General features: G+C 43.6%; 1 protein-coding gene across 1 annotated transcript in view; it reads right to left on the reverse strand.

Annotated features, from left to right (window-relative positions):
- Positions 1-15,946, reverse strand: part of ENTREP1 (endosomal transmembrane epsin interactor 1) — an 80,607-nt gene extending 64,661 nt beyond the window's left edge. Inside the window, exons 1-2 of the mRNA XM_023544773.2 lie at positions 15,545-15,946; positions 4,154-4,210 (exon numbers count right to left, since the gene is read on the reverse strand). Of these exons, the coding sequence (XP_023400541.2) occupies positions 4,154-4,210; positions 15,545-15,946 (459 nt within the window). The remainder of the gene's footprint in view (positions 1-4,153; positions 4,211-15,544) is intronic.
- Between the last annotated feature and the right edge of the window lie 5,150 nt (positions 15,947-21,096).

Raw genomic sequence — 21,096 nt, forward strand, 5'->3', positions numbered from 1 at the left:
TTTTTCATTGTACAACTAATTCCTAAAAATTAATTCATCTTTGCAGTGGATTGACTTAAAAAAAAAAAAAAAGCCACACCCATAGCCGTCCAGTCAAACTTCGACTCATAGCAACCCTACAGGACAGAGTAGAACTGCCCCCATAGAGTTTTCAAGGTTGTAATCTTTACAGAAGCAGACTACCACATCCTTCTCCTAAGGAACAGCTGGTGGGTTCGAACTGCCAACCTTTCAGTTAGCAGCAAAGCACTTAACCACTGTGTCAAGAGGGCTCCTGTGGGTTGAATAGCAGTCCCCAAAAAGATAGGTTCACAGGGAACCTCCGAATGTGAACTTATTTGGAAATAGGGTCTTTGCAGATGTTATTAAGGTAAGGATCTCGAGATGAAACTATCCTGGATTATGTGGATGGGCCTAAATCCAATGACTTGTATCCTTACAAGAGACAGAAAAAAGAGAACACACAGAGACGTACAGAGGGGAAGGCCATGGGAAGATGGAAGCAGAGACTGGAGTGCTGATTCTACAAGCCAAGGAATGCCAGGGATTGCCAACAGCCACCAGAAACTTAGGAGAAAGCCATGGGATGGTTTCTCCCTCAGAGCCTCCAAAAGGAACCAACCCTGATTTCAGACTTTCAGCCTCCAGAACTGTGAGAGAATAAACTTCTGTTGTGTAATGCTACCTAGTCTGTGATAATTTGCTACTGCAGCCCTAAGGAATTAATATAATCTTTATAAATCAGTGTTAATTAGCATTTCAAAACAATCTCTATGATATTCTAAAAACATGATTTATAACAGTCAAAATATAGAAGCTCAAATGTCCAAAGACAGGGTAATGTGATACAGAAATATCACAGAATGCTAACTGGCAATTTTAAGCAGTAGGCACATAAACTCCTCATACATGGAAACATAATATTAACTTAATATTAAACAGAAAAAGCAGAACACAACACAGTATGCATACACTGATCACAACTTTGTGGAAAAGTACACATCCTCATCAACAAAGATAAGAAATAAATGTGAAGGAACATAATAAAGTTAAATTTTTATTAGGGTCATTTTCATATAAAGTTGCTTAAGTGCGTATAATAAGTATGTATTAGGTACTCTTTTAAAAGGACCCCCGGTGGTACAGTGGTTAGGCACTAGGCTGCTAACCGAAAGATCAGCAGTTTGAACCTGCCAGCCATTCTGCAGGAGAAAGATGTGGCAGTCTGCTTCCATAAAGATTTACAGCCTTGTTAAGGTCATAGAAGCTAAAACTGCTGGGCTAAGGGTTCTGGGGACCATGGTCTTCAGAACATACAGCTCAACTGCCCTAACATAGTTTATAAAGAAAACGTTCTACATTCTACTTTGACGAGTAGTGTCTGGGGTCTTAAAAGCTTGTGAGTAACCATCCAAGATACTTCACTAGTCTTGCCCTGCCTGGAGCAAGGGAGAAAGAAGAAAACCAAAGACACAAGGGAAAGATTAGTCCAAAAGACTAATGGATCGACCACAGGTACCACAGCCTTCACCAGACTGAGCCCAGGACGACTACATGGTGCCCGGCTACCACCACTGACTGCTCTGATGGGGATCACAATAGAAGGTCCCAGACAGAGCTGGAGAAAAATGTAGAACAAAATTCTAACTCACAAAAAAATAATAATAATAAAGACCAGACTTACTGGTCTGACAGAGACTGGAGAAACCCCAAAAGTATGGCCCCAGGAAACCCTTTTAGCTCAGTACTGAAGTCACTCCAGAGGTTCACCCCTCAGTCGAAGATTAGACAGGCCCATAAACCAAAACGAGGCTAAATGGGCATACCAGCCCGGGGCAGGGATAAGAAGAGAGAAGGGGACGGGAAAGCTGGTAATGGGGAACCCAAGGTCTAGAAGGGGAGAGTGTTGACATGTCATGGGGTTGACAACCAATGTCACAAAACAATAGGTGTATTGTTAATGAAAAACTAGTTTGCTCTGTAAACCTTCATCTAAAGTACAAAAAAAAAAAAAATTTACAACTTCGGAAACCATATGGGGGCAGTTCTACTCTGTCCTATGAGAATGTTAAAGAAATAAATGTTTTAAAAAGTGGGGTTTCCTATATCAAAATAAAATTTTAAAAAAACAAACAACCCATTGCTGTTGAGTCAATTCCAACTCATAGCAACCCTTATAGGACAGAGTAGAACTACCCCATAGGGTTTCCAAGGCTGTGCAAACTGCCACATCTTTCTCCCGAGGAGCGGCCAGTGGATTCAAACTGCCAACCTTTAGGTTGGCAGCTGAGTGCTTAACCACTGTGGCATTAAGGCTCCTTCTGTCTAGAACACATGATCATATTCTCTTTACCATTTGAAGTTTTAAAAGTACAAACAATATTAGCGATTTCCTTATTTTAAGTCAATTTAAATATCTGAGGTTACTATTACTGAGTATTTTAATATTGACCCAATGGAAAAAGCCAGTGCAAAGGTGACTCCTATAACCAAATATTAGTATAAACACTGAAAAGCATCCAAAGTTTCCTGCAAAGAGACTATAAACCCAGAGAGTTGCAAAACAAACCACAGCCGCTCATAACACATGCCGTAAAACTCATCCAAAGCCATTTTCTCCTCTCCTGTCCTCAGTACACGGTGAAACCTGTGAGAGCCAGAATTCGACAGGACTGCCTTGTTTTTCTGGGTCTCGCAAGTTTTCCGCCTTTGACAGGGTGCAGTCTTGCCACTTTTCTATCGCTCATTTTAGTGGAAAATATTTGAGTTTTCCTTCTCTGACAGGTTCCCACCTTACACAGGTTCCGGTTTTTGTAGGTTTTATTGTATTAAAATATAACAATAATTTACTCCTTCCAGAAATATTAAAGGATGTAATATTAAATTTTAATATTAAAACAAAAATTATCAAGGCAATAATTGCAAAATGTTGCCTACATTGTCCTATGGGCCTGAAAACACTTTAGGTTATTTTTTCCAGACCATTAACACAGTATTGGGATCCATTTCTCTGATGTACAAAGATTCTGTAATGAGCCGCTTCTCCTTGTATTTAAGAATCTAAGTACAGTTTTATATCACCTAGGAAACAGTGGTCTGTTTAAGATGACCTCTTTAATCCCATTTCAAGATGGATTAGAGAGAAATCAAGATAGAAAAATGCCATATAAAAAAAAAAGTAAGTGTACTTCGATCCTCAAACATTTTACTAAATTGAATTTCCTAGACTCTCTGTTCTAGCCTTAAAAGCTAGCAGTCCCTTTGCTAATTTTCTACTTTTGCTGGTACTCCCTGAATCTAAATGACACGGCAATAGAAACAAAGGATGAAGTCACTGTCAGACGTCTGTATTTCCAAGAAAACAGACTGTGTGAGAAAAAGATGATCCAACAAATCCAAGTAACAAAATTCTGACATTGGCCAACCAATACATTATAAGAACAAAAAATTATTTATTCAGAAATGATATAATAGCTGAGATTTGCTTCAAAAAAATATGGAAGGTGAGGGGCTAGGTAAGAGTATAGCTGAACAGGACTGGCTATGAGCAGATAACTGCTGGATGATGCACCCAGGGAGTTCACGATATTATTCCCTCCACTTTTGCATATATTTACTATTTTCTGTAGTATGCAGCTGCTTGTTGCTGTTTTGTTTTGAATTCCACATTTAGAACGGATCTAACCCTGGAACTAGAAACACAGGTATAGCATGGGGTACCTATGAAGCTTAAAGTGAATCAGGAAACCAGCCAAATTATCAACTCACTTTATTGTTATGAGAACATACAATATCTGACTTCTAATAATGTCCGTTGGCAACTTTTTTTTCATGAACAAGGAAGCTTAAGCACTTCTTCAATTTTTTTTTTTTAAACAGACTTCATACATAGCCCGTTTTACAAAGGGTAATGACAGAAAGCCCTGGTCGTGCAGTGGTTAAAAGCACTCGGCTGCTCACCTAAAGGCCAGCGATTCAGACTCATCAGCCACCCCTGGGAAGAAAGATGTGGCAGTCTGCTGCCATAAAGATTTACAGCCTTGGAAATCCCATGCTGTAGTTCTACCCTGTCCTATAGGGATGCTTGAGTTGGAACCAACTCAGCAGCAGTGGGTTTCTGGGTTTTAGAACAATTTATAAGATCAGTACGTACCAGGAGTATCATAGGTCTTTTCCATGTTGTTAATCCTATGATTCCAGAGAGTATCACCTGTAAGGATAAACAATATCATAAATTCCGAGGATGGACCTATTCCAATAAACTAATCCCCAGACTCTAAAGTACATATTTCTAAAGTACTAAAATTTCAAAGCACGCTAAAACAAACATTTACTATTCCTGCTAATCATCGGGCCCCTAGTAGACCGCTCAGTTATGAAATGTGGACGATCCCTTCACATCCAAGTCCCTGAAGCTTTTGTTTGTCCACATTTTCCTAACGTCAGTGAAAAACACAAACACAGAAATAAGCCCCTCCCACTCAGTGACAGAATCACTATCTCCAACCCAGACTCTACTCCCAGTAGCACCCAGTCTGCTGCTGCCAGGGTCAGCCTTGTAAGATGCACGTCTGGCTATATCCCTCCCGTCGTTAGGTGGCATCCCTATGGGACCTGCCCCTGCCCACTTCTCAAGCCTGACTTCTATGCCTTCCACCCACCCCTTCCAGCACACACTTTCCCTCCTGGCACACCTGCCCTTCCACCGAACAGCTAGGGTCTAGACATTCCTGGGCTATAGTGTCTCTGCTGCAATGCCCTCTTCTCCCAACCACCCTCTTAGCTGCCTGGGAACTCCTACACATCCTTCAAAGCCCCAACTAAACAGTCACATCCTCTGAGAAACCTCACTGACCCCCCATCCTCTCCACATAACTTTTTTTTTCCCCAAAATCTCATTGTATTCTATTGTAATGATTTGTGGGATGGATCTCTGTCTTGCCCGCTAACTGTGAACCCCTATCTTGTCCCTCTCTGAATCCCTAGGTACCAGGTCAATGCCTGGCACAGTGTGGCAACTAGTAAGTGTCCCTAAGCATTTATTCCACAAAGGGGAAGGGAATACAATGAGAAAGATCTCATGTTGCAAAATGACACTTCAATAAACATCAAGGTAAGATTCTCCATAAAAAGAAGCCAGGTTTTGCCAAAACATCAACTGGAAACCAAGGTCAACCCTCTGAATAACACCACTCTCTAAGCAGCCAGGACAGAATCCCTGAAGTAATCATTCAGCCTGGGAATGTTTTGATGCTGTTTGAGTAATATTTGCCTTTGTTTAATAAAGTACATCTGCCGAATGTCGCTGTGAAGGTTTTCTTTCACGTGTACTTTTTACTCGCCAAAATCCTGCAAATGTACCAATTCACAATTACTGTTTATTAATTGGACTTTACAGTGTTACCTCAAATTCAGAGCACAAGGGGCTGCTTACAACGCTCTCCATTCTCACCAGCTGAGAGTAAACCATTGCACAACGTGAAACCAGCAGAAGACCAGGTTACCCCCTTACGTCAAGGACCAAAAACCACGTATGCGGAGCTAAGCCTCAATTTCTTTGTACCTACCTATGTTTTTTTTTTTTTTACCTATGTTTAAAATGTCCTACCAGCTGTCCACCGAGCACTAAATCCTTGCACTCACATAAAATTCCGTAGGCTGTTTTCTCCCTCTAAACTATTTTTGCCTGAAACATTCAGGGCACCTGAGGCTGCTCTTGAGTGTGTAGGCTGGATCTCCTTAACGAATTGCGACTGGCATCCAAGAGAATTTGAGTTCCAAGCTCCCAACTCGGCTTTTGAAAAACTATGTGACCTTGGCCATGTCATTTCACTTCTCTGGTCATCACTCTTGTTTTCTTAGAAGTATGGTAAGCAGAAGAAACCATCTTCTGGCTTCTTCTGGGTCAAAAAGTTTACCTGACTGTGATTATGGCAATACCTCAGAACCCCTGGGATCCAGCACCAGCTCCACTCTGTGGACTGTGTGTGGCACACAAGCTTGTGTGTGTGTATGTGTGTGTGTGAACACGCTTGCTTGTGTGTGCATGTACTTGCATGTGTGTGCATTTGCATGTACGTATGTATTGTAATGTGTGTGCACATGTGTTTACATGTGTGAGTGTATGCGTGTGCACACTCCCACCTGCTGCCCTGCCACCTACTAGACTTCACTGGAGAAGTACAAGCTGTTTTTGTAAAAATATAATTGAAAACCCGACTGTCCTGCTGAGAAATACAAACTGCACGCTTGAGAAAAATATAAGTATGATTTGAATTATCAGTTAGTTTTTGATATTTTAGGAGCTCTGGTTGTACAGGGGATGAAGCGCTCAGCTGCTAACAGAAAGGTTGGTGGTTCAAACCCACCAGCTACTCTGTAACAGAAAACCTGAAAGATTCATTGCCATCGAATCAATTCTGACTCATGGTAACCCTAGAGGACAGAGTAGAACTGCCCTATAGGGTTTCCTGGGCTCTGATCTTCACAGGAGCAGATTGCCACATCTTTCTCCCACTGAGCAACTGGTGGATTCGAACTGCTGACCTTTTGGCTAGTAGTCCAACACTTAACCACTGTGCCACCAGGGCTCCTTCTGCGGGAGAAAAGACCTGCCAATCTGCTCCTGTAAAGATCACAGCCTAGGAAACCCTATGGGGAAGTTCTACTCTGTCATATCGGTCACTATGAGTCAGAATCGAGTTAATGGCACACAAGAACAATAACATATGCGTATACAAAAAAAAAAAAAAAACGTTGCTGTCCAGTCAATTCCAATTTACAGCAACCCTACAGAACAGAGGAGAGCTGCCCCATAGGTTTTCCAAGAAGCAGCTGGTGAATTCAAACTGTTGACCTTCTGGTTAGCAGCCAAGCTCTTTACCACTGCACCACCAGGGCTCCTTGCACATGCGGGGGGGGGGGGGTGTAAATGTTACAAAATGCGGATCATAAAAGATAAACTTTTCAACCTCTTGCTCTTCTCAATACTTCATGGGCAGCTCTCCATGTCCACTGGACTAACTCTAATTCATTTCAGTTTAATGGCTATATAACATTCCACTGTATGACTGTACCCTAACTTCCATACTCTAGGACCTTCACTCTATTTCTAGTTTTTTGTCCTCACAAACAAGCTGCGGTAAACATCCATGTAACGTAGACGTATCTTAAACGCAAGTGCTTTCATTCCTGTTGGGCAAAGTCTCAGGGGTGGGGTTGCTCACTCGAAAGGTATTTATAGTTCTTATTTTTAATGGGTCATGACAGAGCTGTCGTTTCAAATGAAAGGTATCTGGAACAAAAAAAAAAAAAAAAAACTCAACTGTTTTTCTTTCTTTGGGGAGACAGTATTTTGTTTGCATGTACTAGTTACAAACTATAGAAACATTACAAATATGTACAAAATTTATATGACAAATGAAAAATAGCAATAATCTCAAAATATACATGACAAAGATATTTAAGACCTCTAGGGGGAGGGAGATATACAAAGCTTAATGAACAATATGAAATGAAGACCTGAGTAAGTCAGGACATATACCATGTTCCTGGATTAGGAGACAAACATTTAAGATGTCATTTTCATTTTAATAGTTTCACTGATTCAATACAAACCCAAGTTAAATCCCAATAGAATTTTTCTAATAATAATATATTATAATAATTATTAGAAAAATATATTATATTTAATTATATTATATTATAATTATTATTAGAAAAATTCTGTTGGGATTTTACTTGGGTTTGTATTGAATCCGTTCTAAACCACCATCTAATTCCAGTCCCAGATGGGAGATGCAGTCCCATCTTCCTCAGTCCTGAGCACAACAACAAAGGACACACCCACTTGAGTCCTTAAGCCCAATCAAACCCTAAAGCCCTTGAGGAACTCTGAGTGGGGAGGGGAAGAAGGGGAAAAAGAGGAAGCAGGACTGCATGGTTAGAAGCCTTTGGGATGGCATGGGAGCAGAGTGCTGCCGTTTGGGTATAAATATTTTAAGAACTCAAGGGAAGAGATGCTCACCCTGAAGGGGGAGGAAGATTCACAAATAGGGGAGGGAATGAGGAAACCAGAAAAAAGGAAGCAGAGTATTCAATGCCTCTACCTCCCTGGAGGGATCCCTGAGTGGTGCAAACACTTCACAAAGCTCGGCAGCTAACCAAAATGTTGGAAGTTCGTGTCCATCCAGAGGCACCTCGGAAGAAAGGCCTGGTGATCTTTGAAAACTCAGCTGTTGAAAACCCTATGGAGCACAGTTGTACTCTGACACTCACACAGGGTCGCCATGTGTCGGAATCGACTCGTCAGCAACTACTTACCTCCCTGGGGCAGCAATATTCTCTGGGGCAGCATGGAGTCAAGAAAGTTCCTTAACAATGGCCTTCATGACACCCATTATACCATAAGGCTATTTCTTGTTTGTCTTTTCCACTCACTGGTAATTTCATGAGGACTTGCAGTTGCGAGTATACACCTTCCTACCACTAATGGGTCCTGGCAGGAACCCAGTTAGTTATGGCGAGAATGAATGAATGGAGACCAACTTGCTCAAAAATGACTGTGTAAGCCCAGACATATTTTTTATCACCTGTGCTTCTTAAAAAAGTACACCAGCAGCAAAAAGCAGCTCCATCAGCATTCTTTCCACCCAGCACAAGATGCAACTCGCCCTGAGTTGACAGGCAAGGATCTATTTCCTAACACCAAATTATCTCTGGGTTATTATAATGAGATTTATTGCAATTTTGGTTTCACTCACCTGTGATCCATTCCTTGTAACTTACAAGAAAAGCTGAGGCCTTTCTTTTTTCTGACGTTACAAAGAAGGGTTCCCAGATACACGAGGCAGGAATCGTTGTTACCCACCATCAATGGTTAATGGGCCTTAATTTTCCAGCTTAAAAACAAAACCATTATGATCAAAAGCTTATAACTCTGATGCCCTATTTTCCTTGCTAATCCATTAACATGCCTTAGGGCAAAAATGTTTTGGATCGTTTGTCAGAAGCTGCTGTATCTAAACATAGAGATAAAAAGAGCCATATTGTAAATTTCCCGTTAACTTGTAAATAAGCACAAAATAATTTATAAAAAAACTGAACCCATTGCCGTCGAGTTGATCCTGACTCACAGTGACCCTAAACGACAGAGTAAAACTGCCCCACAGGGTTTCCCAGAAGTACCTGGTGGATACAAACTGCCAACCTTTTGGTTAACAGCCATAGCTCTTAAACCCTGGTGGTGTAGTGGTTAAGAGTTATGACTGCTAACCAAAAGGCTGGCAGTTCAAATCCACCAGGCGATCCTTGGGAACCCTATGGGGCAGTTCCACTCTGTGCTATAGGGTCACAGTGAGTTGGAATTGACTCTTGGCAATGGTTTTTTTTTTTTTTTTAAATTTGTCAAAGCGCTCAAAATATTTTCTTTATCAGCCTATTTGCATTTATCAACCCTTTGCATTTACAGTGGCAAATATATATACATACATACATTCAAAACCAAACTTGTTGCTGCCGAGTCGATTCCAACTCATAGAGACCCTATAGGACAGAGTAGAACTGCCCCATACAGTTTCCAAAGAGCAGCTGGTGGATTCGAACTGCCAGCCTTTTTAGTCAGCAGCTGAGCTCTTAACCACTGTGCACCAGGGCGCTCTCTCGCGCAGTGTCTCTCTCTCTACATATATATATATAGATAGATATACAGTGAAGCCTGTGAGAGCCAGCACTCAACGGAGCAGCCTTGTTTTTCTGGGTCTTGCAAGTTTTCCACCTTTAACAGGGTGCAGTCTTATCACTTTTCTATGGCTCTCCAGTAGTGAAAAATATTTTGAGTTTTTCTTCTCTGACGGGTTTCCACTTTACACAGGTTCCAGCTTTCGCAGGTTTTACTGCATACAGAACTAAGGCTCAAGGGTCTCTGGGTGGCACAAAGAGTTTGCACTTGTCTACTAACCTAAAGCTTGGTGGTTCAAACCCACCCAGCAACACTGTGGAAGAAAGGCCTAGAGATCTGCTTCCGTAAAGATTACAGCCAAGAAAACCCTGTGGAACAGTTCTACTCTGTCACACGTGGGGTCGCCATGAGTCGGAATCAACTTGACATTGGCGGGTTTTGGTTAACTGAGGCTCAAAGAGGCTCCACCACTTACTCAAGGCAGGGAACTTAAGGCGACTCTGCTGTCATGTAAAATGAAGGACCAAATAAAACCACTAAATTCATCAAAAATTTTTATTTAAAATGCTCCTTAAATATGGAAGTAGTATTTAATGATTAGATAGAAAAAGATACATTTACTGATATTTACCTGGTAAAGACTTCAGTTTTGGGTTTATTTCTCCCTTGGACTACCCATTCTTTTTTTATGTTTAGTCACTGCAGTTTTTTAAAAAGGTTTACCTTAAGGTTTACAGATGTTTGTCCCTTTACAAGTGGTTAAGAGCTCAGCTCTTAACCAAAAGGTCGGCAGTTCGAATCTACCAGCTGCTCCTTGGAAACCCTAGGGGGCAGTTCTACTCTGTCCTATAGAGTTGCTGTGAGTCAGAATCGACTCAATGGGTTTGGGTTTTTTTACAGAATCTTATTAAAGAACCACAGAGTTGACAGGGAGAGGAGGGTTCTGAGTTCAGATCAGTCTTCAAGCAGAAAGATATGAATGTATGCAAGCATATAAAGGCTGCCAGAAAAAACAAAAATAACCAATTCTCTACCACCTGCCTGAAATATCTCTTAAGGGTTATATGTCATCAAAGTCAGGAATTTTGTTTTTTGCAGTAGAAGAGACAAACCAGTACAACTCTCTTCTCTTTCGTGAAATCTAGTGCAGTGGGATGGGCTGGGTCACCCATGATCCCAGCGGAAACTAATACTAACTGAATGCACCCCAAATCGGGAGTCATGACAGCATGGCCTACCTAAACACGGATGTTTAGATTCCCCCCGCCACCCACCTGCAGTCAAACTTCAGTTTTAAAGGTGGCTAATCTGTTACCCGCATGAACCATGAGAAAAATAATCTGTTACCCTCATGAACTATAGAAAAATAATATATAGAATTACTAACCAAGGACACCAGGAAGAAAATAAATGACCGCAGAGTGCTCAGAAAACAAAGAGTACATTAAAAACACTCCCTTTAAGTTGCTGGAAGTATATTAAGTATGGGGGGAAAAATAACTTAGAGAATTTGTTAATTCTTAACTATAGAACAAATTAGGTAAACTATACCTTTGAGGTTCAGACAAATGAAGGAAGCCTCAGGATCTCAACTCAGGGTGAGAACACTTACAGATGCATGGAAAAATATCTGTGTTTAACAAAATGGTCCTTTCAAATGAGTATATGTCCCTAGAACTTAACTTTGTATCAAAAACGCAAGCAAATTTGTCACTGAAGCCAAGAGAAGATTTGCTAGTTCAGTTGATATAGCAGGCTAAGGCTCAGGATGGTCATTCAAAGCTTGAAATCCGAGGATATCCTTCTACTGTGTTCCTTCTTGGGTCTGAAGTAACCTGAGACTTAAGTTGGCACTTCCACTGAGCTACTTAGTTTCGTATCCCAATAAAACTTGTGAGCAGATAAATAAAATGTGGCATGTCTACACAGTGGAATATTATTCACCAATATACAGCAATGAAATACTGACACATGCTACGACACAGATGAACCTTGGAAACGTTATGCTAAGTGAAAGAAGCCAGTCACAAAAGGCCACACATTGTATGATTCTATTTACATAAAATACCCAGAATAGACAAATCTATACAGACAAAAAGTAGATTAATCGATGGTTGGCTGAGACTGGAGAGAAAAAATGATTGCTAATGGATAGGGCATTTTTTGGGGGAGAAGGATGTTGAAAATGTTCTAAAATTGATTCTGCTGATGGTCACACAACTCTGAATTTACTAAAAATCACTGAACTTTATACTTTAAATGGGTGAATTGGATGGTATGTAAATTATATCTCAATAAAGTTGTTTTAAAAAAAAAGCTTTTACAGTTCTCAAGTCATAATTTCTAAGCTTTTACATAAAAACCTCATTTTAGTTGTCTTTCTAATTAATTGTGTGTGATGATTGTTGTTGTTAGTTGCCAACAAGTCGATTCCGACTCAGTGTGTAGAACTGCTCCACAGGGTTTTCAAGGCTGTGACCGTTCAGAAGCAGATCACCAGGCCTGTCTTCCGAGGCGCCTCTGGGTGGGTTCAAACCACGAAACCTTGAGGCTAGGAGTCGAGCACTTAACCTTTTGTACCACCAGGGACCCATGTGTGATAATTATAAGTGCTCTTAAACCCCTTTTTATACAGAAATACATGTGAAAATATTTAATGGTTAAAATTATGATATCTGGGATTTTGTATTACAACAATCCAGGGGGTGGTTAGAAGGGGGGATGGATGTGGGTATAGAGCAGACCAGTATTGGTAACTAGGAAAGCTGAAAGGTAAGTGGGGGTTCATTATACCACTCTTTCTACCTTTGTTTGAGATTTAAAATGTTCATAATATAATGTTAAAAGCAGAAGGAGGTTCTTAAGACTTCCGGTCACTCCTATGCAGCCTCTCTATGAAGTTACATTTTCTTTCTAAAAAGATACATATACTGAAATATTTACAAATGGAACGATGCGATGTCTGAGATGGGCTTCAAAATAATACAGGATATTAATCCGACAAAGGGACTAGGCAGCATGAAGGATCTAATTCCCACCCTGCTTGGAACACCCATGCTTCTAGAATTTATCAGAACACTCAGAGAGGCCAGTGGCAGAGTCCAAGGGGTACAGATGAAACAACTGTGGAAGCTGGGCGAGGGTACATGAGGGTTCATTGCACTGTTTTTGTATAAATTTTTTAAAATTCCATAATACAGAGTTCTAAAAAAAATCTACCTCTCATGCATAGTACCTAAAATCAAACCATATGCTACTGGTGAGATTTTTTTTTTTTTTTTTTGCCCTAAAACACCAAGAGAATAATCCTGCCTATTGCCATCTTTTTAAAATTGTATTTAGTTGTTTTACAGGTGCGGTATCTCTTGGTTCTGTTATCACTGCAAATTCTGAGGTCAACTTCAGGAACACGTCACCAAAAAATTAGAATAACCAATCCTTAAACCAGTTGCCATTAAGTCAATTCCCACTCATGGCACCCCATGTGTGTCAGAGTAGAATGGTAGTCCATAGGGTTTTCATGGCTGTGATCTTTCAAAAGACAGGCCTTTCTTCCAACGGGCGTCTAGGCGAGTTCAAACCACTAACCTTTTGGTTAGTAGTCCAGCACTTAACCGTTTGCACCACCCTGGACTCCAACCAACTATTACAGGGTTGTGTATAGACCTGGAGGTGAGGCGTGGGAGGAAAACTACCTCCTAAAATAGAATTTGTCAGTTCCAAATCACCAGTACTTCCCCAGCTTTCCCTGTTTGCCTAGTTCTGCTAAGTGTCACCACTGAGTGGGAGACAAGGACACACCCAGCCAGCAGGCTATGGAGTAATACCCTTCATCTTCTGGCTGATGGCCTTTTTTTATACTTTATCAAATCCAACCGTGGCTGGACTGGTATCTAAGTGCATTTACCTGAAATAATTCAAAAATGGTTTTTAATCCTAAACTAGCTGCGTTTGAGAAGACAACAGATTATCATTTCACAAAGTGCAAATACCTAAAAATGTATGCAAGAGTCATTGCTGGCCCCTGGTATTTAGGGAAATGAAATGCACAATCCATTTGGCCGAATTTAGCCTGGCAAGTGGAGTAGGGAGCAGGAAGGATCTAATTCCCACCCTGCTTGGAGGAGGCTTCCTCCTAGAGTCTATAAAACACTCAGGGGCAATCGGCAGAGCCCAGCAGCAGGGTGGTGAGGGTGGGATTCTGTTTATATGGTGTACAAACTGTGAACTTTGCTCATATAGCACAGGATGTACCAGACAGAGATCAACATCAAAGTATTTCAAAGGAAAGCAAATTGGCATCAATTTCAGGATAAAATGTCAGGCCAGTGTCGAGGAGCCTAACGTTCTTATTCCAGGAATTACTTTTGGTTCAAATTAGCCCTCCTGATATTAAATTTTGGTCTGGAATCTGCATATGTGTTGACCTGGAAAAGAATGGCTCTTCAGCTTTCAGAACATGCATACCTTACAGATTTCGGGGAAAAACTACAGGCCACGCCAGCCCTTTTAATTTAGTTCAAAGAAAGGTCATTTACTTTAAATACTCATCTCTCACAATCATCCTACCAAGACCTGTTTCCAGGACTCTCAGCACCCGGCCAACCTCAAGGGGTTGGATGTCTTAGGAGTTGTGAAATGGTAAGGAGGTAGGGGTGAGTGTCCACCCAGTGTCCACGGACACTGGCAGACAGCAGCCTTTGTCAGAGGCCTCTAAGTGTATTTACCTCTGAAATTACTCAAGGGTAAACTGATTTGGGCTTTTAATTTTAGAAGGCACGCTTTTGCCCTGGAATCAGCCTTCCTGGTTAGAGGAGACAGAGCTGGGTCCTGGGGCTGAGCAGATAATTCCAGTTAGCTGCCTAGCTCCTGGAGCTTTGCCTAGCTCATTGATAATGACAGGCTCAGGTTCCTGAGAATTAAACACTGCACAGCAGCCTGCATGGCTCCAGGAACCCAGTGGGGGCTTAAAAAAAAAAAAAAGGCCCTGCTTTAATGACCAGGTACAAGCACTGGCTTACACACACCCCCTCATTACCTCCTGAACTTGTCCCCAAATACAGGCGAGCTATCCTACATGAGATACATTTCACATTTACGTGTGGACTAACAAGGAATAAAGGAGCCCTGGTGGCGCAATGGTTGAAGTTCTTGGTGCTAACCGGAAAGGTCTGAGTTCAAGTCCACCGGCAGCTCCGTGGGAGAAAAGTCCTGGTGACCTGGCCCTGTAAAGATTACAGCCTAGAAAACCCTATGGGTCACTCTTACTCTGTTGTATAGGGTCACCATTAGTCAGAAAGAATCCAGTCCACACAATAAGGACAGTGAGGAATAAAACAAGTGCCCCCCATCAACCTGTCAGTTCATTCATTCCACAAATCCACCTACTGTGTGCCAGGCACTGTTGATACATCAGTGAACAAAACAGATCAAAACCCTTGCCCTCCCGGCGTGGACGTTGTCAGTGCACTATTGTAAACACTCAATCTTCAAAAGGAGGTTAATTATTTTCCTCCGGCTTTCCTGTCATCACACCCCCCCCCCCATCCTTCCAATCTCCCAAAGTGCTGGAAATCTTTGTTTTATACTAGTAACTTGACAGTAACAACAAAATCCTTTAGCCTGAGAAGAATCTGCACTGCCCAGGCGCAACCCCATTCACCCCTAAACTCAGTTGTCTCCAAAATCTTTTTCTTCTGCTGCTCCCAATGCCTCCAAAAACTTCAGCTGGCCTTACGGGTTTGTGCTAACTGCAGCCCCGCGGGGAGCGGCGGTGGTAACCAACGGACGGTGATGGGAACCAGCCAGAGTCCTCTGCCCCATGACCGGCCCTGCAAAGGTGAGCGGGGGGCGCGCTGCACTCACCGAGGAGCCCGCCCAGAAAGGGCACGAGTTCTTCACCTGCGGGGAGCTGCTCAGCGACAGCGCCCCGAAGCTGAGTGCCACCATGCAGCAGCCCAGGATCAGCTGCAGAAGCCCAAGCGACAGCAGTGGGCGGGCGGGCAGCAGCGCGGAGCCCGGGGCCGCGGCGGCGGCGGCGGCCCGGCGAGAGGAGAGCGCGGGCGGCGCGGCCAGCACCCCGGAGGTGGCCGTGCAGCGAGGCCGCGCCGGGGGCTGCAGCGCGGCCCGAGGCCAGCGCGGCCGCAGCGGGGGCAGCGGCGGCTCCTGGGCGGCGGCGGCGGCGGCGCCAGGACCCCCGGCCTGTGGTCCGCCTGAAAGCCCGGCCACGGGGCAGCAGGAGCCCGGGAGCACCACGGGCAGGGACATGGACCGGCCGGGAAAGGAGCGGCCGGCGGCGGCGGGGAGGGGACGCGGAGCTGAGCCGCGGGCGCCGCGCACTGGGCGCTGCGGGTGGGCGGCGAGGCCGAGGGGAGGGAAGGAAATGCGCACGGCCCAATTATTTGCTGCCGCCGCCGCCGCCGCAAACCGGGCTCCCTCCGGCCGCACCCACCTGCCGCCCGGCGGGTCCGCCTCCGGCCGGCCCCCGGCCGCACCCTCACTCTCACCCACCCACACCCACACGCGCCCTGCGCACGAGCCGCGCGGGTAGCCAAATATGCCTCCGTCTTCGGGTCACAGCCGAGCCCGTACCGGCTCCCTGGGGCCCAGGAAGGGGACCCTGCACCAATTTTTAGAATAAGACCCTCGAACGGGAAGGGACTGTGCGCCAGGGCACCGCCGACAGCGTAAGAATCTGTCCCCCACTCGCAGAGTTGAGGCTACAGAGGCGCGTAGGGGAAAGCGCTGTGTACCCTCACCCGGGTAACCGTACAGCCAAGAGAGCAACCCGCGGCAACCTTGGACGCGAAGGGAGTCCGGCTTTAAACTTCGCCCCACCCCTCACCCCCCCCCCGCCCAGAGGGGGCATGTCAGGAAGAGGAGCTTTGGGAAGAGGTCTAAGACGCAGGGCTTCGGGAAGGACGAGGCTGCGAGAAGTCGCTGCTCCGGGGACGCAGGACCTGCCTGGACGGCATCTGCTTGGTGTTTCCCGGCGCTGACACTGCGCTGAGGTCGCACCTTCTGGAGAGGGGGGAGACTGGGGGTTTCCCGGTACCTGAGTAGGAGCGAGCGTGGGAAGACTAGGTTACACTTGGAACAAATACACAGTATCCAGAAAAAAAGATCAGGGAGTGGCTCTAAGCGCTTAGCAAGGGTTACACTCTGTCCGCCTCGCCTTGAAACACAAAATTCCAGACTTAAAAAGAAATATCCTAATAAAATTCTAATCAGCGTCCTCGACTGCTTTTGGTAATTTATGAGACATCTTTAAAACTTATAAAAAAAAAATGATGACTTGTCTTTGCAAAATGATATCCTCTAATAGTATACTTTTACCTGGGAAGAATTCTAATCTGTTGAAAAAGTGTTCTTACGCACAGAATGATTCTAATTGATTTTTCTAGATAAGAACCAGAGCAGTGAGGCTTGCAGTCAGTCAGCCCCAGTATTAGGCAGTTTATCTTATCAGTATGGTGGGAGTATTTAACGTTCTCCTTCCTAATTAACCAAAGGAGAGCTTTACCAGTTTTTATGCTCTGCTTGCGAAGACTGTATTTCTTTCTTTCATTACTTAATTCAATACACAATGTGATGTACAGCCAACGTATATGTGTGCTTACATGTGCATTTTTTTAATTATTAAAGCACCTGGGATTAATACTTCCTAGACTTCTTTTTTGGAGCCCTGGTGGTGGCTTGGTTAAGAGCTTTGCTACTAGCCAAAAAGTCAGACATTAGAATCCACCAGCCGCTCCTTGGAAACCCTGTGAGGCAGTTCTACCCTCACCTACAGAGGCGCTATGAGTTGGAATCATCACAACCGCAACCAGTTTGGTTTTTTGCTTTGGTTCCATAGTTTTTTACCACAGTTTACTTTTTTGTTGTTGTTACTGGTCACATTTATATTTGTTTCTTTTTCTGATTATTGTAAACATGAACCCATGTAACACTGCCGCAGCCTTTAGAGCTATGCCACATAACTCCTTTAAGTAGTTGGCCTTGGATTTCTGTCACCCAACCTTGATTCTTTGCATCCCCAAAACCTCTGCTTACACTAAGTCCTTAGTTTACCTGATCAAGCTGTATGGAACTGATCTCTTAGGGGATGATTCAAAGCCATTTCAGGATGACTTAAAAAATAAAGTGAGGAAGGGCCTCACTTAAAAATTTGGCCCAAATACTTCATTAATGTAGGTGAAAGTTCAAGGAAACAATGGTTGTAGTGTATTTATTGTCCAGTGGAACTCAGTTGCCAGTTTTTCCTCATGATGAAAGCGAACTTGCAAGGAGGTTCTATATACCTCCCACCGGATATGTATCTTATTTTCCACTTGGCGCACTCAGGTATAAAGGCTCTTTTGCTCAGATTTCTCTGGACCCCTTTAAACAAATTCCTCACTTTCTCCCACCCATTTCCAGAGGACCTTAGTTGTCACCTAATTAAAGGAGGCTGCTCCCTGTCAGAAGGAGCCCTGGTGGTGCAGGGGTTAAGGTGCTTGGCTGCTAACGAAAAATTTGGTTCGAATTCACCACTGTGCTCCTCAGGAGAAAGATGTGGCAGTCTGCTTCTGCAAAGATTACAGCCTTAGAAACCCTCTGGGGCAATTCTACTCTACCCTATAGGTTTGCTATGAGTCAGAATCGACTGGAAGGCAAGGGGTTTGGTTTTGGTTTTTTGGTTCCCTGTTGATGTAGAGAGCTGCTGAAGACACTTGTGATTTCAAACCAAACCTGCTTCCATTTGTTATATGTTACAGAAACAGAAGAGCTTCCCTGAATTTAAGGCACAGCAGACTCCAGAAGTCCCCATTTAGCATGGTGGGCCTGGAGCAGTATGGTCCACAGAGCACAGAATCATGTCATGTAGGGAACGTGTTAAAATGCAGGTTCCCAGGCCTACCCCACACCCATGGAATCTGACTGGATAAGAGACCTGGAAACCTGCATTTTAACAAATGCAAAAACGCAGGAGTGTGTGGCACTATTCAGACTCTTTTTATGTGGAAACTGTTCTATGAGGAGGACTAAAAAAAACCGTTGTCGTCGGGTCAATTCCAACACACAGTGACCCTATAGGACAGCATAGAACTGCCTCATTGGGTTTCCAAGAAACAGCTGGTGGATTCAAACTGCTGACCTTTTGGTTAGCAGAGGTAGCTCTTAACCACTACTCCACCAGGGTTTCCAGGAGAAGACTAGGGGCAGCAATTTTGTTGGAAGGGGAGTCTAGATGATTTGGTTTGAAAGCAAACTTAGATGTAAATTTGTTGGGGGGAGGGCTGTTGCTGCCCCAGCAGGCACTGCTGCTCAGGTGACTTTTATGCACAGGAAAGAGCTAGCCCCCTGGATTCTAATGGACAAAGCTCCATTAGAAGGCAGACCTTCTGGGCTCTAGCCATGCCCCTCTCCCCACCCCTACTGGCTTCCATGGCCTCAGTTGCTTCATGTGTAAAATGCAGGTTTGTGATACTTTATCTGCCTAAGGCTGGGACATTTTATTATTTGGAGTCCTGAAGGCCTGCAATTTTGAAGTTCATCCATTCTCATCACCACATTTCTCAGATTACTGGCAAGAGAATAGGGGCTAAGAAAAGCAGGTGAACTTGAGTGTGGAATAGTTAAATTTACAGACCCAAAATATCCAGGACAAAACCCAAAACTCGCTAGTCTAAACTTGAAGGCATCAGGTTCCATGGCGTTGTGTTTTCCCATGAGGTATGTGTGGTGTGAGAGTTTGTGCGGGGGGGGGGGGGGGGGAAGGGGGGAATGGGTGAGGGGCAACTTCAATTATGTGTTTTCCCTTTGAAGGGAAAGGGCTGTGTAGCGTCGTTTCTGTTCTGATTTGTTTTAATTGAGAGAATGAGCTGAAGAAAGAAAGAAAAAGAAACCCTGCACAGAGCTGGATGAATCCGGCACTACATTTTTCTGAAATAACAATACGGACTGACAGCTAAGAATTCCTTAATGCCACTGGCCCCGAGATAGATTGCAGCCATACTTTTCTCATTGTTGAAATTCAATGCTGGAAACTTTTTATGAATGCAAATACCACAGAGACAATTCATGTTAACTGCCCTAAAAATTGTTCATGGCACATATATATGTGTGTGTGTGTGTGTGTGTGTGCGTGTATAGGTGTTGTTGTTAGGTGCTATCAAGTAGGTTCCGACTCATAGTGACCCTACATAGAACAGAAGATAACACTACCCGGTCTTGCGCCACCCTCACAATCATTGTTATACTTGAACTCATTGTTGCAGCCACTGTGTCAATCCATCTCATTGAGGGTCTTCCTCTTTTTCACCGACCCTCTACTTTACCAAGCATGATGTCCTTCTCCACAGACTGATCCCTCCTGATAATGTGTCCAAACTATGTTAGATGAAGTCTTGCCTTCCTTGCTTTTAAAGAGCATTCTGGCTGTACTTCTTTCAAGACAGATATATATATATGTAAAACTCCTTGCCATCAAGTCGGTTCTGACTCAAAGCAACCCTGTAAGACAGGGTAGAGCTGCCCCATAGGGACCAGTTGGTGAATTCGAACTGATAACCTTTCGGTTAGCAGCCATTATACATATGTAAAAATGTGTGTCCTCTGAGTGTGTGTGTGTGTGTCTGTGTGTGAAAACTTAGAGCTTCCTGCAGTCTCAAGTTTCTGTAGAAGTTAAAGCTGTAACTCACTTTTGAGAAGAGACTCTTCTTTTGTTCTAGAAAAAAATCCCTTGAACAGGCCTTTTAGTCACGCCAAAGTAAAGCATAGATAGACCCTTCTGACACAAAGAAGTGTTTAGGAAAAAGTGGCTGCAGGAAGCTGTACGGTAAGGAGAGATTGTCTTTGTGTGGTGCAAGCAGACTGCGTAACTACTGACTAAGGGACTCTTTGTCTAGGGTGGTTGTCAGACTCACCATGGGAGCTTTAAAAATATATACCATTTGTAAGCTCCCATTTCCAGAGATGCTGATTTATTGGGTCTACAGTGGTTAAGCACTAGGCTGCTAACCAAAAGGTCGGCAGTTTGTACCCAACAGCAGCTCCATGGGAGAAAGATGTGGCAGTCTGCTTCTCTAAAGATTTACAGCCTTGGAAACCTTATGGGACAGATGTACTCTGTCCTATAGAGTCACTATGAGTCAGAATTGACTTGGTGGCAGTAGGTTTAGGTTTTTCTGTTTCTTTGTTTAAGGTAAGGTGAAGGAGTCTGGGTGGCACAAGTGGTTTGACATTGACTGCTAACCGAAAAGTTAGTGGTTAGAACATACCCAGTAGCTCCATGGAAGAAAAGGCCCAGCAATCTGCTTTTGTAAACATTACAGCCAAGAAAACCCTATGGAGCATAGTCCTACTCTGCAAAAATGGGGTCGCCATGAGCTGGGGACAACTTGATGGCAGCTAACAATAACTAGTAGGGGGATGAA

Source organism: Loxodonta africana, chromosome 9, assembly GCF_030014295.1.
Source record: "Loxodonta africana isolate mLoxAfr1 chromosome 9, mLoxAfr1.hap2, whole genome shotgun sequence".
Taxonomy (NCBI): Eukaryota; Metazoa; Chordata; class Mammalia; order Proboscidea; family Elephantidae; genus Loxodonta; species Loxodonta africana.